This window comes from Molothrus ater, chromosome 3, assembly GCF_012460135.2.
Source record: "Molothrus ater isolate BHLD 08-10-18 breed brown headed cowbird chromosome 3, BPBGC_Mater_1.1, whole genome shotgun sequence".
Lineage (NCBI taxonomy): Eukaryota > Metazoa > Chordata > Aves > Passeriformes > Icteridae > Molothrus > Molothrus ater.
In genome coordinates, this window is record NC_050480.2 from 5,780,140 (window position 1) to 5,797,537 (window position 17,398).

Sequence of the window (17,398 nt, forward strand, 5' to 3'; positions counted from 1 at the left end):
ACGAAGAAGAAAAAATGTTTTGCATTTAAATCTAGTGTGTATGCAATAATTATACTTTAAGCTATAGGAAAAAAAAAACCCACAAAAAACCCAAACCAAACCAAACCAAAAAATAAACAAACAAAAACAAAAAAACAAAACCAAAAAAACCCACAAATCCCAAACCCAAAATCCACCTTGCTACAGGGAATTTTGCATGGAATATTGAGCAGTCCATTACTGGACTTCATTCTGCTTACTGGTCTAACACACTGATCTTAACTCTGTGGAATATCTTTGCCTCTTGTGCTTCATTATGCAACCAACAGAGATGAGCCATCAAATTATCTATCAGTTGGAATTACCTATAATTTTGGAATCCTGATAAACAGCACATACCGAAACTGAGAAGAGGGAATGGCTTCAGGATCTGAGTCCCAGGTGCTCTGTGATTCCCTGGGCTGTGAGGTATTTTAACTCACAATACTGTGAAGAGAACACACACTGAGGATGCATCTGAAAACAGATCCAGAGGCCCATCCAATCCCAGGTCCAAGAGCACCTCCTAGTAGAAATAAGCTGCCTGGAGAATTTTTTTTAGCTGCTATGACAGCAGCTATTTTTTAAATTAATTATTTCCATCCATGAATCACTTAACACCTTACCTTGTGCTGTCAAAAAAAAGAAAAGGCAATGTGCAGGTCATGACCTATCTGTGTTTCCTTCAGCAAAATGTTCTTTATTTCTTGGAAATATATCATGATTTATGGAGTATGCCAGCTGATGTATGCAATGCTGATGTCATTACTCGTACAGTATCTGTAGGAAAAACAGGACATTAACCAACTCAAAACCTCAGAATTTTCATTATTGATAGGTTCATTAAGACAAACCTGATCTGTTCTGGGGAGGAAATCTGACTTCCAGGTTTTGAATTTGTGAGATACCTTTGGTCTGCTGCAGGTTTGTTCGTGAGGAAGACAGAAGTGATGGTTACAAACAAGAAGACCTTTCCATAACCAGAATGATCAAATTAGGTAGTACTGTAGGAGAAGATAAGGAGTGATTGGAAGAGTCAAATGGGTTAGGAAGGAGGAGATCTGGCTCAGAGCTGAGCACCGACACCCACGGCTGGGGGTGAGCATCCCCCAGGGGCCCTGAGCACCGGAGGGCAGCGGAGCCTGCAGGCACCAAGCCTGTGTGACAGGGGACACCCCGGGCGGAGTCACACCGGGGAGCGGCAGGGCTGGTGACAGATCCCGGGAGGTGACAGATCCCGGGCAGTGACAGATCCCGGCCGGTGACAGATCCCGGGAGGTGACAGATCCCGGGCAGTGACAGATCCCGGGCAGTGACAGATCCCGGCCGGTGACAGATCCCGGGAGGTGACAGATCCCGGGCAGTGACAGATCCCGGGCAGTGACAGATCCCGGCCGGTGACAGATCCCGGCCGGTGTCACGGGGCTGGTAACAGATTCTGGGCACTGACAGATCCCGGCCGGTGACAGATCCCGGCCGGTGTCAGATCCCGGGCAGTGACAGATCCCGGCCGGTGTCAAATCCCGGGCAGTGACAGATCCCGGCCGGTGTCACACGGCGGAGACGCTGGCCCGGCCCCCAGCGGGCGCACGGCCCCGCCCCGGCGGCTGCACGGCGTAACGGGGCGGGGAGGAGCAGGAGTCGGCTCGGGCTCAGGATCGGGCTCGGGAGGGCGGTTCTGGTTCCGGGTCAGTCCCCGCCTGGGCAGGCTCTGGGGCGGTGCGCGGGGGCGGCGGCCCCGGCCATGCGGAGCCGGGCCGGGCGGCGGCGGCCGCGCAGGGCCCTGCCTGGGCTGCGGCGGGGCCCCATGAGCCGCCGGGGGTAGGGCGGGGAGCCCCTTCCCCCCCGCCCCGCCGCCATGTACACCTTCGTGGTGCGGGACGAGGGCAGCAGCGTGTACACCGAGGTGAGCCGGCTGCTGCTGGCCAGCGGGCAGTGGCGGCGCCTCCGCAGGGACAACCCCCGCTTCAACCTGATGCTGGGCGAGAGGAACCGGCTCCCCTTCGGCAGGCTGGGTAAGGCTCCTCCCCGCGCCCGCCCCGCCGCCGGCAGCGGCGCCCGGCGCTCCCTGCTCCCCCTCGGTCCGTGGCTGCGGCTGTGTCCGCCCGTCCCCGGTGTCCCCCGCCGCAGGGCAGCGTCCCTGCGGGTCGCCGCAGCCTCGCGGAGCCCCCGCGGTTCGGGAGGCGGTGCCCGCCGGCCCCGCTCCCCGCCCCGTCCCTGTCGCTGTCCCCGCGGCTCGGCGGCCGCCCCGGTCTCCGGCGCCCAAACAAAGCTCAGGCCCCGCGGGGTCTCCGCGCAGCCGGCTCTCTGCGGGCCCTGCTGCCGCCAGCCCGGGCTCGAAGGATCCTCTTCCCAAGCTCCCGGAGAGTGATTTCACCGGGGTCCCCCCAAACACCCGCCCGGCTTGAGGCCTGTGATGTAGTGAAGCAGTGGGAAGGGCGGGGGAAAGGGTGACACGAGGGTCACCCGGAGACCCCCCCATGAGATGCGGCAGAGCTCGGGATCCCGGCCCCCCTCTGGTGCAGCCCAGGAGCGCCTTCCTTGCCCTGCAGCAGTGCCCTTGGGGCCGTTCGCAGCGCTGCGGGGGATTCAGACAAGCGGCGGTGACTTTGTGGGGTCGCGGTGGCTCCGGTGTCATCCCCTGCCTGCTGCTGGGCAGGGGCACTGCGGTGCTGAGCTTCCGTGGTGTGGGGCTTAGACCTGTTCTGCCTCCTGTCTCAGGCAGCAGAAACACGTCTAAGCCAGGCACGTTCAAACCTTCGCTCCAGAGCCGAGGCTGGTGGGGATGCGCCTCTGCAGGGCTCGGTGAGGGTGACAGCACTATCCCTGTCTGGAGCAGGGTGTGGGTAATTCCAGAGGCTCTGTGTGTGTAGGGCCCCCTACAAGCCCTGCCCCACCACCTCTTCCCCTGCTGCCTGACCCCCGCTGTCACCCTGCCACCGCGCAGGGCTCTGAGAGCTGCCCTGTGTAGGTTTGTGCCCTGCCCGCCAGGCTCTTTTCTGCCCCTTGGCACAGGCACCCTGGCCCTCTGCCCCGCTGGATGGTGCAGAGCCCAGGAGCAGGGAGGGAGAGTGCCCACGAGCAGGAGAGCCGAGCCAGGCTCTGGCAGTGTTGCAGGGCGTGGCAGGGAGCGGGGCTGCACTGTCATCTTGGCCCTGGTTTCTTTCTTCCTGGGGTGATTTTGCAGCACTGCTTCTGGCTGCAGAAACATCAGAAGAGGCAGAGCCCCCTCACTCCAGCAGCTCTGGTGCAAGATGGCTTTGCAGCCCCTTTCTTGCAGCAGAGACCCATCTCTGGCTGCTCTTAACAATTTGCAAGTCACCAGTTCCAGCACCTCTCCCTTATCTCCTCCACATTTGTGAGTGGAAAGTCCCCATCACATGGCAGTGCCATCTGGTCACTCCCAGTGTCTGCAGTGGGCAGGGAGACACCGGGAGAGGCTCAGGCAGTGAGGATGCTCACATGTGCTTGCAGCAGGCACAGCAGGCAGACCTGTGCTTTAACTTGCTCAGCATGGAAGACCTGTGAGCGTCAGGCCTCATTGCAGAACAAGTGCAGTTCCTTGAGAGTGGGCACATCCAGCTGTGGTGGGCTTGTGGCCATCTCTAACTAACCCCTTCCATGCTCTAAAAGTGTCCTGGAGTGATGGAAGAGCTTCCCTGAGCCCTTCAGCATGTGTTGCCATGGGATGCACAAAAACTCAAACCATTTCTCACAGCCAAGCCATGTCTATAACCCATGGAGAGGGGCCATGCTTTGGCACTGGCATCTTTAAACCATCCTCCTGTAGCGGGAAACTGGTTGCCTGAAATCAGTAGAGTCAGACCAAAAATAACATGGTTATTTTGGTGCATTTTCCAAAAAGCTCTGTCTTCTTTGATTCGTCTTCCTGAGCAACTGTTGCATCAAAGCTGGCTGGGTTTTCCTAAGGGTAGAGGAAGCAGACATTAATTCAGGGAACTGTAGGGATTTGCATTACTCAGGGCCTAAGCTGGATCATGGAGAGAAGTGAGGACTCAGCATGCACCACTGCTTCTGCCCAGCTGCAGGGACCTCTGTAGCTCTCACTGATAACCTAATTCCTATGGGATTGTACCCTTAAGCTGTGTCCTCATCTAGGAGAAAAGCAGTTTGTGCTGAGGGGATGGAAAGGCTGCAGAGGCCTCATGTAGCAGGGGATGCTGGGCTCTGTGCTCTGCTGGCCAGGAGAGGATTGCCACTTTGGTCAGTGCCTTGGCAGCTTTTTAATCCCACTAAATGCATGCTGCAGACCTCACAACGTGCTCCAGAAGTTTCCCTTCCTGCCTTGTGGGCCCTCTTTGCTGGCCACCCAAGTCTATGTTGCAGCTCACTGCTCCATGGCAATGCTCAGGAGCCCAGTGAAGATGCATCTCCCCAGGATAAACTAGAATCAGAAGAAAATTTGAGGGGGTTTTATTATTTTCTTTTCAGTAAAAAAAAAAAACGAAAAAACTGCCTGTGCTGGATGCACTTTGAAGTGCCTGAAGCTACAAATCTTTTCTGCAGGATGGTTTTCAGCTATCTTGTATTTAAAGATTTGTGAATAAAAGTGACCCAGGTCAGGGAAGTGACTTTCAGGCTGAAAATAGATATTCACTCTGTGATCTTGCAGCTGCCTGGTGTTTAAGGTAACGTTTGCTCCAGGCCTTTTTCCCAGGCAAGCACCAAGGAGGATAAGTAAAACCCTACATCCTTTTTCAGGATTCTGGTCCCTCTCAGAGAGCTTCCAGCTGAGCACGAGTGTTTCTGTCCTGTGAAAAGGTGAAGGCAGGCAGGCTGTGGTGTGGAGCCCAGTGTTGGTAAGGAGATGCCCCTCTGCTTACCCCTCTGTCAGTGCTGGGGCCACAGCTGGATACTGGCGCCAGTTTGGGACTTTCCAGTGCAAGAAAGGCTTAAACATCTGGAGTTACTATAGGAAGGGCCACCAGTATAGTCAAGGGGACACAGGTTGGCAGCCAAGCCCTGGGACAAGGACTTAAAGTCAGTATCTGTCTTTAGAGGTACTCAGACTTTGGACAAGAGGTTGGAGCAGAGACTCACAGAGGTTCCTTCTCACCTCAGGTATCCAAGAGGTCTTGTTGCAAACCGCTAGAAAGAAGCAAGACTCCAAGTCTTTCAGTGTTTCCCAGTGTTTTGTGGTATCAGGCCCAAGAGGGAGTCGTGCTGTACATGACAAAGAAAAAAGGCCCTTTGCTGAGCTGTGATCTTTGTGTCAGAGTGTGCTTCCCTGCATCCTCCACCTGTACTAAAGAGTAACTGAAATCTTGGTTCTTACAAGCTTACACCAGCAGATGGAGAGCACCTGCCAGTTCCCAGTGTGAATTAGGAAAAAATTCTTTTCCTTTGCAAGATGGATGTGTCAGATTAAACACAAGTGGGTAACTGAATGTTTTTTTTGTAACTAAATGAAAAAAAACCACAGGGACCAGTACCAGTTTACAACCTGTTTCTGTAATGCAGGGCAAGGAAACAGCCTCCATTTTTTCCCCTACTGCACAGGTCCTTTGCACCAAGCAGCTGCTTTGCCTTTGTTCATTGAGGAGTTTTTCTGACCTCTGTTTCCCCTTCTTAGGCCATGAACCTGGACTTGTGCAGCTGGTGAATTACTACAGGGGAGCAGACAAGCTGTGCCGCAAAGCATCTCTGGTGAAGTAAGAAATTCACTGAAATGTTAGATGGGCTTGGCAGGAGCTTCTCTTCTAACCCTTGTTTGAGTGTTGAACCTGTTTGGAGGGTATTTCACACAACAGCTGCCCTGTGCATGTGCTGTCTTCAGACTCCTGGGCTGGTCTCTGGAGCTGTTTGTGTGCACAAAGGCCTCTCTGTAACCTCAGGGGAAATGCCATTTCCACTGAGTTGTATCTACTTGAAACCATAGAGTGTATTGAATCAGATTAGAGCCAAATCAAAAGGGAAAAAGAAACCCAAACGAATCTGCTCTTTTTCCTTGTAGACATTTAATTAAAACCTTCTCCTTTTATTCTCTGTTTCATACAGAGAAGAGACACTAATGTGCCTTTAGCTAATCAGATTTGTTGGTCAAACAAATGCTTGGAGACATCTCCAGGAAGAGCTCTGGGAGTTATTTCTGCATGACCTGCCATACCAGGGTCTCCTGGGGAAATGTGGATGAACTTCCATGGTAAATAACCCTGTCCCTGTGCAAACTCTGTATCTTTATGTCAGAGCTCTTGGTCTCCTTCAGCAGTTTGATTGCCCATTACAGTCTGTGCTGCTCTCACTAATGCAGTTCTGCAGAGTGGGTGTGCAGGATCCAAGGCCTCTCCTTCCTGTGCAAAGAGCCTCTTCCCAGTTACTTTCCTGGCAGTGATGATGGTGTTTGTCAGAAAGTGGCAGAGTATTTTTAAACAAGCACTTAGAGCACTCCTCAGATGAATTCCTCTTTAGCCTGTTACCTGGAGTGCTGAGAGCACTTGCACACCTGTTTTTATATCCTACAACTTGGGCTGACCTTCTTAACTGTAGGGTCAAGCATGCATCAAGCTACTTAGGAACCCATAGGACAACAAATGACATTCCTCAGGGCTCCCAAAGTGCCACTGACTCACTGCCATCTCAGCAGAGAGGCACAAATGCACAGAGAGGCAGCACCTCATGAGCTCTACTTTTGGCTTTAAGCAAAGCACAGGCATTTGGAGAGGCAGGCAGCTCCCTTGACTTTGAAAGAAAACAGGCCTGAGCTCTGCTAACAGGAATTTGCTGCTGTCTCCAGACATTACTGGTAGGAGAGATGTGCCTGAGGGATTCCAGACACCTTGGGATGTGGAACATGTAGCTGTGCCCTTGCTTTCTGTGGCTTCCCAGAGGTCTTCATACACGGCTGGTCCTATCTCAGTGGGAATGGAATCAAGGGCTAAGCACCAGCACAGACAGCATTACTGCTCTGGCTTTCCTTTTTCCAGCTGTGATCCTTCCTGCCCTGAGCCATGTCAGCAAAAATACCTCCTCAGTTCCCTTGTGCAGAGATGATGCAGGGAATGCAGCACCAGCTTTAGTTATGGGGAAACTTCTCAGCTGTTAGTTTCATGTCAGTAAAATGTTTAATGAAAGCATGCAGGTTCTGCTTCAAAGAGTAGTGCTTTGCTGAGGGCTAGGGTTGCCATGATATCTTTAGGAAAACCCTAATTTGAAGGCTTTAAGGAAAACAGGATAATTTAGCACTGACTATCCATAAGCTGCCATTCATCATCAAGCAAAAGAGCCCAGTTAATGATGATTTTTCTTTATGAAAAAGGCCCCATGCGGGTGGGGATGCTCTGGAGATTAACAGCCTGTCTCTCTTCACCCAGGCTCATCAAGACAAGCCCTGAGCTGTCAGAGTCCTGCACGTGGTTCCCTGAGTCATATGTGATTTACCCAACAAACCTGAAGACCCCGGTGGCTCCAGCCCAGAATGGGATTCGCCATCTCATAAACAACTCAAGGACAGATGAGCGGGAAGTGTTCCTGGCAGCCTACAACAGGCGGCGGGAAGGCAAAGAGGGCAACGTGTGGATAGCCAAGTCCTCTGCTGGTGCCAAAGGTTCATTCTCCAGCACCAGGAGCTGCTTCTCATCATTCCTCACTCTTTGCATGATCTGTAGGGTCACAGGGTTTGGCTGAGCCAAGCTGATGTGTCTGTGAAGGGCTCCACTGACCATGCCAGACAAGCAGTGTGGTGTGCATGTGCTGCCTAGGACATGCACGTGCACCTCAAAATGTGGGAATGTGCTGTGGGGAGGAGGCAGCAGGCACCAGCAAGTGAGGGGAATGTGGAGAGCAGGTTAGAGGGAGCAGAAGAGGATACAGGGAGGCAGTCACAGTAGCTTTCAAGGGCAAGGAGCCCAGCTCTCCGTGCTGTAGCTTAACTTGCCTTCTCCTGGGTGGAAATCCTGCTTGTCTTTCAGCCAGACTCCCGTTCCTGGTGCCAGTGGCCTGCCCGTGGTCACACTGAGCAGCCACGAGCTCAGTACGTCACAATTGCATCCAAGCCTCAGGGGAAGGTACCAGAGCAAAGACAATCAATGCAGTGTCTGTCTGTCCATTTAATCTGAATAGGACAAACAGATACCCGAGTGATAATCTGTCCTTCCTTGTTCCAGGGTCATTCCATCACTCACTCTGCAGAAATAAGGAGCTGTGAGGTGGCTGGACACAGCTCTAAATGCAGTGCTTTGGTAACTGTGTGCTCTCTGTCCACTATGGTGTTATCATGGGCACATTGTTAGAATGGCTGTGTTTAAAAACTTACCTTGCCATGTGTGCAGCAGAGCCCAGCCTGAGGAAGGACCTGGTCTTTTCAGAGAGAACAAGCCCATTACTCCTGTTTGCAGAGTCACTTTGCATGCAGCCTTGCAGAAAAGAGAATGTGAAAGCCAGAGCTGGCTGCAGGGAGGCTGCACCATAAAACTGTCCTTTACACCAGCTTCCCTCTCTGTTCTGCTCTCTTGGCTATGTCACCAAGAAGAATTGGAAGAGTATCCTTGTTTTCATCAGGAATGAAGGGGAGATGAGTCCTTTTGTTATGCCAGTGCTAGAATGCGTTTCTGTGAGGTAAACTGGCAAAAAAATCCATCTGGGCATTTGGAAAGGCAGTTGCTGTGGTCTGCTGCAGGCTGAGCAGGTTCAGACTCTTCAGATACTTCATGCACATGTGATCCCATCTTTTCTGCACTAAAGCAGAGTAGCCTTTTGTATTCATCACTGTGCTGCTGCAAATTGAAGTGGAAAGCAGAGTCTCATGGTAATCTTCTAGAGGGAAGTTTTATACGTCTGGGGATTACTTCTGATGAAGAAGAAAGCTTGTTCATGCTAATTACCAAGAAAGATACAGCTCAGGCACAGCCCTTGTCTTGGGACAGGTCTAACAGCAGCTTAGTCATCCATCAGTAACAGGAAAATTCAAGGTTAGGATGCCCTGAGTCAAACGTTTGAAGGGTTTGCAGCTGTGGCTGGAGGTTTTGGTGTTTTCTCTGACAGCTGCCCCACATAAGCTGCTTTGCTGCCTCACTGGGTTGCTGCCTGGGTGCACAGTCAAGCTGACCCTCCCTTGGTTTGCCATCTGTCCAGTGTGGAGCAGGTGCCTGCTGATCTCCCCACTGCAGCAGCTTTGCTGGCTTAGGGATGTTGTTTCCCTCCTTTCCCCAGTGCACAGCCTGAAGTTGTGCCAGTGCAAGGTTCTGCCTTGCTCTGCTGTGATCAGGAAACTAAAAAAGTCTTGCCCTCTGAAAACTTTAATTTCAGGCTTCCTTTCAGTGGAGGGTGCTGGGATGAATGAGAGGACGGTAGGGCTGGAAAGCTGAGCAGAGGATGCAGCAGTGGGAGTACCTGCAGGGCTGTGCTGACAGCAACCTTCAGAAATCACAGCTAGGAGCATGTTTTGTGGGATGATCCTGTCAAACCCTGTCTGTGCTTCAAACCTCTATTACCCCTTCGATGCCCCCTTGAAGAGTGGGGGGTTTTTTGCACAGTATTTCCTCAAAAACAGTCAGCACAAAATTAAGACTAAGTAATCAGGTTTATTCCAGAAAACTTAATACCTCAAAAATGGGCATAGTGCCAGAGAAGGGTTTGATAACTTCACCTGAGCTGGCTTATCCCTCCTGGCACCATGCCATTCCTTTATGAAATCCCAGAAGGAAAATAGGCTCTCTTCAGTGCTCTGCAACAGAAGTTTGCTCTTTGGACTCTTGCAAGAGATGAACAGTGACAGCTTCAGCCAAAATGTGGGAGTGTTTAAATGGCAGAGTTCATTTTTTTAATGAAGAGCTTCCACAGCAGGAACACTGAGTACATGGATGAGCAATTTAAAATAGTACTTTTCCTTATTCAGCAGTGATTTTAATAATAACTTAAATGAATGCAGTGAGCAGGGCAACACTGCACAAGTGTGCATGTGTGACTGCCTCTGGCAGCCAGAGATGCCAGACAGGGAAAGAAAGTCTTGAGTCTGGGATAAAAAACCCCACAAATCTTCCTCCCCAAATAAAAAAGAAGGGCAAAAATCGAAAATGTGCCAAACTCCCTGTTCTCTCTAAACTGCTGAAAATCAGGGGAAAACAAAACCAAATTTGTCAAGTACCAAATGCAAGCACCACCACATCCTCCTACCCCTGCCAAGCCTAGATAGGAAGAAAAAAAAAAGACATAAAAGAAACCAGACCGCCCCCAAGCCAAGCAGCTGCCTCACTGCTTGCCCAGGTCCCTGTCTGCTGTGCATCTCCTCACACCTCAGCAGCCACCCCCCTGCAGACATGCCCTGGGCAGGCTGTGCCCTGTCAGATCCCCTTGATTCCCATTTGCAGCAGGCCTGGTTTGTGGGGATGGCAAGCAAGAGGTCCCTCTACAGGTTCATTCCCATGGAGTGACTGTGCCGTTGCTTGGGCACCGGCTGACCCTGGGGCCACGGGTTCTTGCATGTTGCTTTTTGGGCTAATGAGCCACTTGGGGCCTGAAAAAGCTCCAACAAAGGTAGAAGGATCCTCTACCTAATTTTGTCTTCAACTTTCTGTGCCAGGGGAAGGAATCCTGATTTCTTCAGAGGCTTCAGAGCTCCTGGACTTCATCGATGAGCAGGGACAAGTGCACGTGATTCAGAAGTACCTGGAGAATCCTCTACTTTTAGAGCCAGGGCATCGCAAGTTTGACATCAGGTAACCTTTCCTGCCTTTGTAACGCCAGTTTTCTTGTTCATGCTGTTTCTTTGGGAGCCACTGAGATTAGAATTTGTTCTCTTGTCCCCCAGGAGCTGGGTTCTTGTGGATCATCAATATAATATCTACCTCTACAGAGAGGGTGTCCTGCGGACCTCTTCAGAACCATATAACAGTGCTAACTTCCAGGACAAAACCTGCCACTTGACCAATCACTGCATTCAGAAGGAATATTCCAAAAACTACGGGCGCTATGAGGAAGGGAATGAAATGTTCTTCGAGGAGTTCAACCAGTATCTGATGGATGCCCTGAACACAACGCTTGAGAATAGCATCTTACTGCAAATCAAACACATAATAAGGTAGCCAGCTGCCTGCTGCTGAGGAGAGCAAAACCCTTCAGGGACAGGGAGTGTGTATGGACACAGCTGGGGAAGCAGTGCAAGAAGGAAAGGGTTTCAATTGCAGAAATTTAGGATAAAGCCATAAATACCCCCATGTCACTGCTCAGTGAGAAGGCACCTCCGTAAGTGCTGTTGCCTCAGTGGTGTGTGTCCACATCTCTGTGATTTGCCAGTTGTGGCTGGAGAAGGATAGAGTGAAAAGGGAAGAGAGCAGCTCAAAAGACAGGGCTGGGAGAAGCTGAGATTAAGAAAGGCATAAAGGTGATAGAGGGGAGGTGAAGGTGAACTCAAGTGTGCAGACTCTGGATGCTTCCCCCACCATCAGCCAGCACAGCACATGGCTGTTGCCTGGGTCATCTTACTCAGTCCACAAGAGCCAGTTCCTGCCTGGGCACTCTCTGCCTGGAGAGAGATCTTGGTGCTGCAGAGAATCCAGGTCTTGGCAAAGCAGTCCTTCATGGAGGGATTTGCTTTGCCAGTACCCCATTGCTGTTGATTGCACTAAAAAAGATGTGGCATAATCTTGGAGGGACTTGAAGGCAAATGAGCATCCAGTGGCAGTTCCCTGGGGACCTGCTGCAGCCCTTTGTGGCATTGCACATCATGTTTTTCAGCTTGCCTGACCCAGTGGTGAGGGAGGATGCTCTCCAGCTCTTTGTGAGTTAACTCAGGGGTGTCCCCACATGGATTTTCACGGGATCTCACTTGCATGGACCTGGTTACCATGGCATGTGTTGGACATAACTTGTAATTTGGGAGAGTTCCAGGGCAACCCCTCCTACTTAACATGTCCACAGCAGCCTTAACCCTGAGTTCCTGTTTCTCCCTTCACAGAAGCTGCCTTATGTGTATAGAGCCTGCAATCAGCACAAAGCATCTTCACTACCAGAGCTTCCAGCTCTTTGGCTTTGACTTCATGGTGGATGAGGAGCTGAAGGTCTGGCTAATAGAAGTCAATGGGGCCCCAGCATGTGCCCAGTGAGTAAATCAGTTTCTGGAACACCCTTGTGATGCCACTATTCGCATGCCTCACCCAAAACATGGCTGTGTCCCAGCTCCAAGTGAAAAAGGTGAAAGAAAATGAATGGGGAGGGAGTTTTCCAGGCTAACACTGGACACTGCTCCAAGTGCCAGTCAGTTTGGGTTCATTACTCTTGTCTCTGTGTTTGGTACCCCCCAGCTTCTTTCCCACGTGGGATGGGGCACTAACCTGGGTTTTTGAACAAATGGGTTTGGATATCACTTGGGTCATTTTTATTACTCTTGGGTTGAAGTTATGTTTGCAGATTTAGTGTTTTGGGAGTCAGATTGTTTCTGTCTCTGTTGTGGCACCACTGGCGACTGCTCTTTATATGAGCACATGTTAAATGAGGAGCATTAAGGGCAGCAGCTGGAAGTGAGTGACTAAATTTGCAGGCAGCAGGACCACAGAGCACACTGTGGATGCTGCAGATGTCTCCAAATCTCTGAAAACCTAAGGAATAAGACTCAGCACCAATTTAGTGTTAAGAAGAGCATCATTTATTCAAATCACAAGGGGGATAACTCCTGACTTTATGTGTCCATGTGATTTTACAAGTGTCTTGCTTATATTCCGCCACTACATGCATGTTACAATTTGCCCATTACCAAAAACCCTCCCCAGGTTCCCAGATTATGTCCTTGTTTTGGCTGTGCCTGCATTCCTGAGCCAGATGTCTTCTTACCTTCCAGCCATCCTTGCTGGGAAAGCAGATTTTGCATGCCTTGTTTCTCTGCTAAGAGTTCACAGGCACAGTAAAAATTGAATTAACCCTTTTGGTATCACAGAGATCAGGTTGTAGCTTCTTCCAGCAGCCTCAGGGAGGCTGGAACAGCAAACAGCCCTGGCCATGAACATCTCTGTGTAAGCACAGCAGGAGGTGCTGTATTACATGACTGAGACAGCTGCAGGAGACCAGAAATTTTTGCTAAGTGAGCATCTGTATCATATTAAAAAAAAACCAGCAAAACAGAACAGCCTGTACATCGCTGCATTAGAATTTTATGAGATTAGATGTTGATTAAATTAGGTTAGATCATCACTAACAGTAGACAAAAAATGCAGGTCAAACCTACCAGACAGCCTGTTGAGGAGCTTTTTCAGGGCTAGAGCTTGGGGAGCTTTCTGTGTCCAGGACTGCCCATGTGCATCATGGTGCAATTCTTGCCTTGCACCTCCTTGTCTTGCTGTAAGGGTAGAATTTGGCTGTTGCTGGGTGGATTTGGATTGCAGCAGTGCCCTGTTTGGTTTGTGCCTCTTGGAAGAGCAAGGGCTTTGTTGGGCACTGGGAAGATTGAAAGCAGTTGAGGTAGGTTTTGGCTATTTGTGACTTCTCCTCTTCAGGGTTATTTTTATTTGTAGCACTTGTATCACACAGCTCCCATTTAAAGAGGAAAAAAAAAATGGCATTCCCAGGAGCTGAAAAAAAATCTCACTGTCACATAGCCCCAGTGACATGGAGTAAAAGACATTGTTAATCCTGGGAAAAACAGGTTTGGTACTAAATATGTGCCAGATGCCAGCACATTCAGGGAGGTTACACATGCATTTCCTCCAGCAGAAAATGAAGCTGTTGTTAACTCAAACACCTTGTCTCTCTTCTCCCCAATCCTGCTGTGCATGGGCTGTGCCATGGTGAAACACATCCCACGTGTCTGAGGGTCCTGTGGAGCCCCTGAGCTGCACCCCAGCACAGCATTTCATCAAACCAGGAATGCATCAGAGCAGCCCCTCTGGGGCACACTCCAGTGTGAACAGCGTGCAGTAAACCCCAGCTCCCTGAGTTGGAAGGCTGGTACAGGGAGCCCTGAGATGTTTTCTGCCCCTTTGCATCTTGTGGAGACTCAAGTCTGGGGCCTGAGGGTCCAGAGCCTCTGACTGTAAACATAGATAATGGGTTTTGTGGTTCTTTGTGAAAGGGAGCAATACTGGGAATTATCACCCTGGAGAAAGAAGATATTTGTTGGTGTAAACAGGGAGGAGGTGGAAGAGATACTGCTCTCCCCTATTTGCCACCCTAAAACTCCTTGTGATGGGAGTAGGATCTTGTAGATTTTGCTGGGAAAACGCAAATTCTACATAAAAACATAAAAATTGGCCAGGTGTCTGCTGGTTTACCCTGCCTGGGTATCTGATTCTCTCTCTCTCTCTCATCTCTTAGGAAGCTGTATGCAGAGCTCTGCCAAGGAATTGTGGATGTAGCCATCTCCAGCGTTTTCCCCCTCAGTGACACTGGGCAGAAGATGAGCCAGTCATCCTCGATCTTCATCAAGCTGTGATGATGACACAGCTGCCACCTCTGTGAACAGGGAGAGACTGCACCCCTCGGGTCAGCACACTCTGGTGGCTTATCTCAGTAACATGCCAAAAAGTGATAGAGACAGGCTTCATATTTTCTGGGAGACCACAGGGAAAAGCAACAAAACAGGCATCCTCACAGAGCTGTGATGAGCCAGAGCTGCTCAGATAACTCTGCCTGCATTCACCAAAATCCACTTTAGAAACGGCTCCTGTGACTTTGATACCTGAAACAAATCTCTCTGGGAGTACAACAGAACAACCTTAAAATGAAACCCCAGCAGGGATACTGTAATGCTGTATTAGCTCCTCCTTTTCTATAGAGATAACATTGGGTTTTTTAAGGGAATTGAGTGGAGAGAACGATGGAGTTGTCCTCCTCCCGCTGTGTTTATCCTTTCCTCACCTACTGCATCATTAGTGCCTTAGCTCAGCTCCAAATAGGTGACTCCTTTCCTTTGTTCCTGCTCTGTTACATGGAAAGGAGCAAGCTCTCCTGGTGCCTAAAACCAGGAAAACCAAGAAATCAGTTTCCTTAGGTCATTTTCCAAGCTGGTTGGCTGAACACCCAGGCAATGGCTGGTAAAGGGTGCTGAATTGCAGGTGGTGAATTAACCCAAGCAAGGAAGGCGATTTTCTTTATTTATAGCTATCCCTTTTCCTATTGAGATTTGGATCAGTGATTGTCCCAGTCTGAGGCAGTTGGATTCTGCTTAAAAGAGGTAGAGAGAACCCCCCTCGGAGCTCAGCAGCAGGCTGTAGGATTTTGAGCATCACTTTTGTGCTGAGTGTTTGAAGTAGCAGAAACCTGATCCCAGTTTCTTCTGAGGCACTGCAACGAATTTAGGCTCTTCTCTCAGATTTCCCCTTCATTATTTACTTGAGGCTTGGACCTGAAATCTTTCTACCCAAATCCCATTTGTTCCAGCCAGTTTTATTCTCATCTGTTTGACAAATACTGTTATCTTCTGCCCTGAACACAGTCCACAACTTGATCTTAGCTAGGGGCAAGGTGGGTGCAGTTTTGTAGACCAGGAGAGACGTTCCTGTTTGCCACACATCTGGAAAATCAGGTGCTTTGGGGGGAAGGAGAGGTTAGATTCCTTGAGGTCTCTGTATTTCAGAGCTAACATCTGCTTCAAGTATGACCTAAACCCCTGTCATGTGTCCCACCTCGTGAAGTGTATCTGAATTTGGAGTGTGAGCCCAGCACATCCTTCTGGCAGGGAGAGATGGTCATGGACAGAAACCAGTTCCTGTTCCCCATAACAAACAAAGAAACAGGAAGATGTTGTGGAGATTACAAGCTGCCTGTGTGTAATGGGAAGTGAAGCAGCAATGGAATTTCTGCCCTCCTCAGAAGATCCTAGCATTTTGGTGTACTCACCTCTGCTTGTGATGGAGATTTCAGAGTTCTTCATGCAGCAGGCAATTCTGATGGGAAGGGGATGAGTGATAAGGAGGGAGAAGGATGTTGGGGGAAGGATTGGTTGAGTTTTCTAACCTTATGATAGCACAGAGGTGTCAGAATTTCGCTGCAGTCCAGGTGAAGTGTGGTGGTAACTCACCAAGGTAAAATGTGGGCTGTTAAGGGTTGTTACTCAAATTGCAAAGTTCACCACATCTCCGCTGACATTTTCATGTTAGCTTAGCTGAGCTTTAAAACTGCATGGTTTTTGTCCAGCAGTGGGAAGATCTCACAGCAATTGCTCTCATCCAGGGTGTGTCTGAGCTCTCATAAACACTAGGGCAGACGAGAACAGAAAATTTTCCCCATCACAATGAACCAAGAAATGCTCAAATTCTGGGGGCTAGACCCATCCTTCTCCTCAGAAGGGGAGTTTAGATAATGCTTGGTGGCAGAGCCACAACTACAGATGATGCAGCTATTCATACCCTGCCTTTCCAGCTGGGCTTGGGGGAGGTAGTGTTTCAGGGACACTTGAATCCTCTGCTGAATTTTTCAGGAATAAGCAACATCCTCTGGAGTAAAATGTATATTTTCCACCTTCTCTCAAAGTGCCCCCCAAAGTAAAGCACAGAAGGTAAATGATGAAGGACAGAGAGCACAGTGCCTAAAGTTTTGCCCAAAATACTAGCTAGCTATGAGGTGGAGTAGAGGATGTGTGTGTGGCTGAGGCCTGGGCATTGCAGCCTTGGGTGCACCTTGCAAGTGATGCTCACAATCCCCTGTGAGACTTCTGTTTGTTTCTTTTTTTAGGAATATACAACAATAAATGTTTTCTAGTTTATTTCAGCTAAAAGGTCAGTAGAAAAGGTCTTACTCTCTTTCCTGAGCTTTCACCCAGGATACTGCTGGGTTTCCAGAAGACACCTACCATACCACAGAATGTCTCTAGTCTTAGTTGTATCCCTTCATGTCATCCATGAAGAATTTCTGGCCCAGGTGTTCCAGCTGCGTTGTCCAGCAGGGTCTGGTCCCACTGGACTCTGGGTTTCAGGTAACTCCCATGTGGCTTCTTCCATACGAGTTAGTCATGTTGTGCTTCTGCTGAAATCTGGTGGCCGCCCACAGTCCGCGGAGAACGCCTGAGAAGTCTAAGAAAGGCTCAAACGCCGATTTCATCCAGGTGACTGTGACCAGTGCCCTTCAGGACTGCTTGCATGTCCCTGCTCCCAGCATTTCTTGTTCTCCACACGGAGCTCTCTCCCGGGAGGGCAACGCTGTGCCGTTCATAATCGTGCTCCATGACCGTGTCTGTTGTGGCAGCCCTTGGGAAACCCTGGTGTTGAGAGGACGTGGGCTACACGGGGCGCTGCCGAGGATCAGCCTCGGGATCGTGTGCCCGGCTGCTCTCACGCCAGCCTGTGCATGTGGGGCTGGGAATGCCTGAGCTCCCGCCTCTGCGGTGAGCTCACATCTATCCACATCTCTCTAAACCATCATTAAAACATGCGAACCCCACGGCCTGCGATGTTTCCTTGGCGCAGCGGGTCCCTGGGCTGCCAAGTCCCCAGGAGCC

General features: G+C 50.2%; 1 protein-coding gene across 1 annotated transcript; it reads left to right on the top strand.

Annotated features, from left to right (window-relative positions):
- The first annotated feature begins 1,765 nt into the window (after positions 1-1,765).
- Positions 1,766-17,340, top strand: TTL (tubulin tyrosine ligase). Its single transcript, XM_036380292.2, has 7 exons — positions 1,766-2,033; positions 5,612-5,690; positions 7,350-7,582; positions 10,556-10,691; positions 10,784-11,053; positions 11,930-12,073; positions 14,278-17,340. The coding sequence occupies exons 1-7, from the start codon at positions 1,877-1,879 to the stop codon at positions 14,393-14,395; spliced, it is 1,137 nt and encodes a 378-aa protein (XP_036236185.1). The 5' UTR covers positions 1,766-1,876; the 3' UTR covers positions 14,396-17,340.
- Positions 17,341-17,398: the final 58 nt, after the last annotated feature.

Excerpts from the sequence above, each read along its gene's own strand:
- TTL (XM_036380292.2), top strand. The coding sequence starts at position 1,877 with ATGTACACCTTCGTGGTGCGGGACGAGGGCAGCAGCGTGTACACCGAG. Across the intron at positions 2,034-5,611 it reads GCTCCCCTTCGGCAGGCTGG|GCCATGAACCTGGACTTGTG; the intron begins GTAAGGCTCCTC and ends TCCCCTTCTTAG. Across the intron at positions 10,692-10,783 it reads CATCGCAAGTTTGACATCAG|GAGCTGGGTTCTTGTGGATC; the intron begins GTAACCTTTCCT and ends CTTGTCCCCCAG.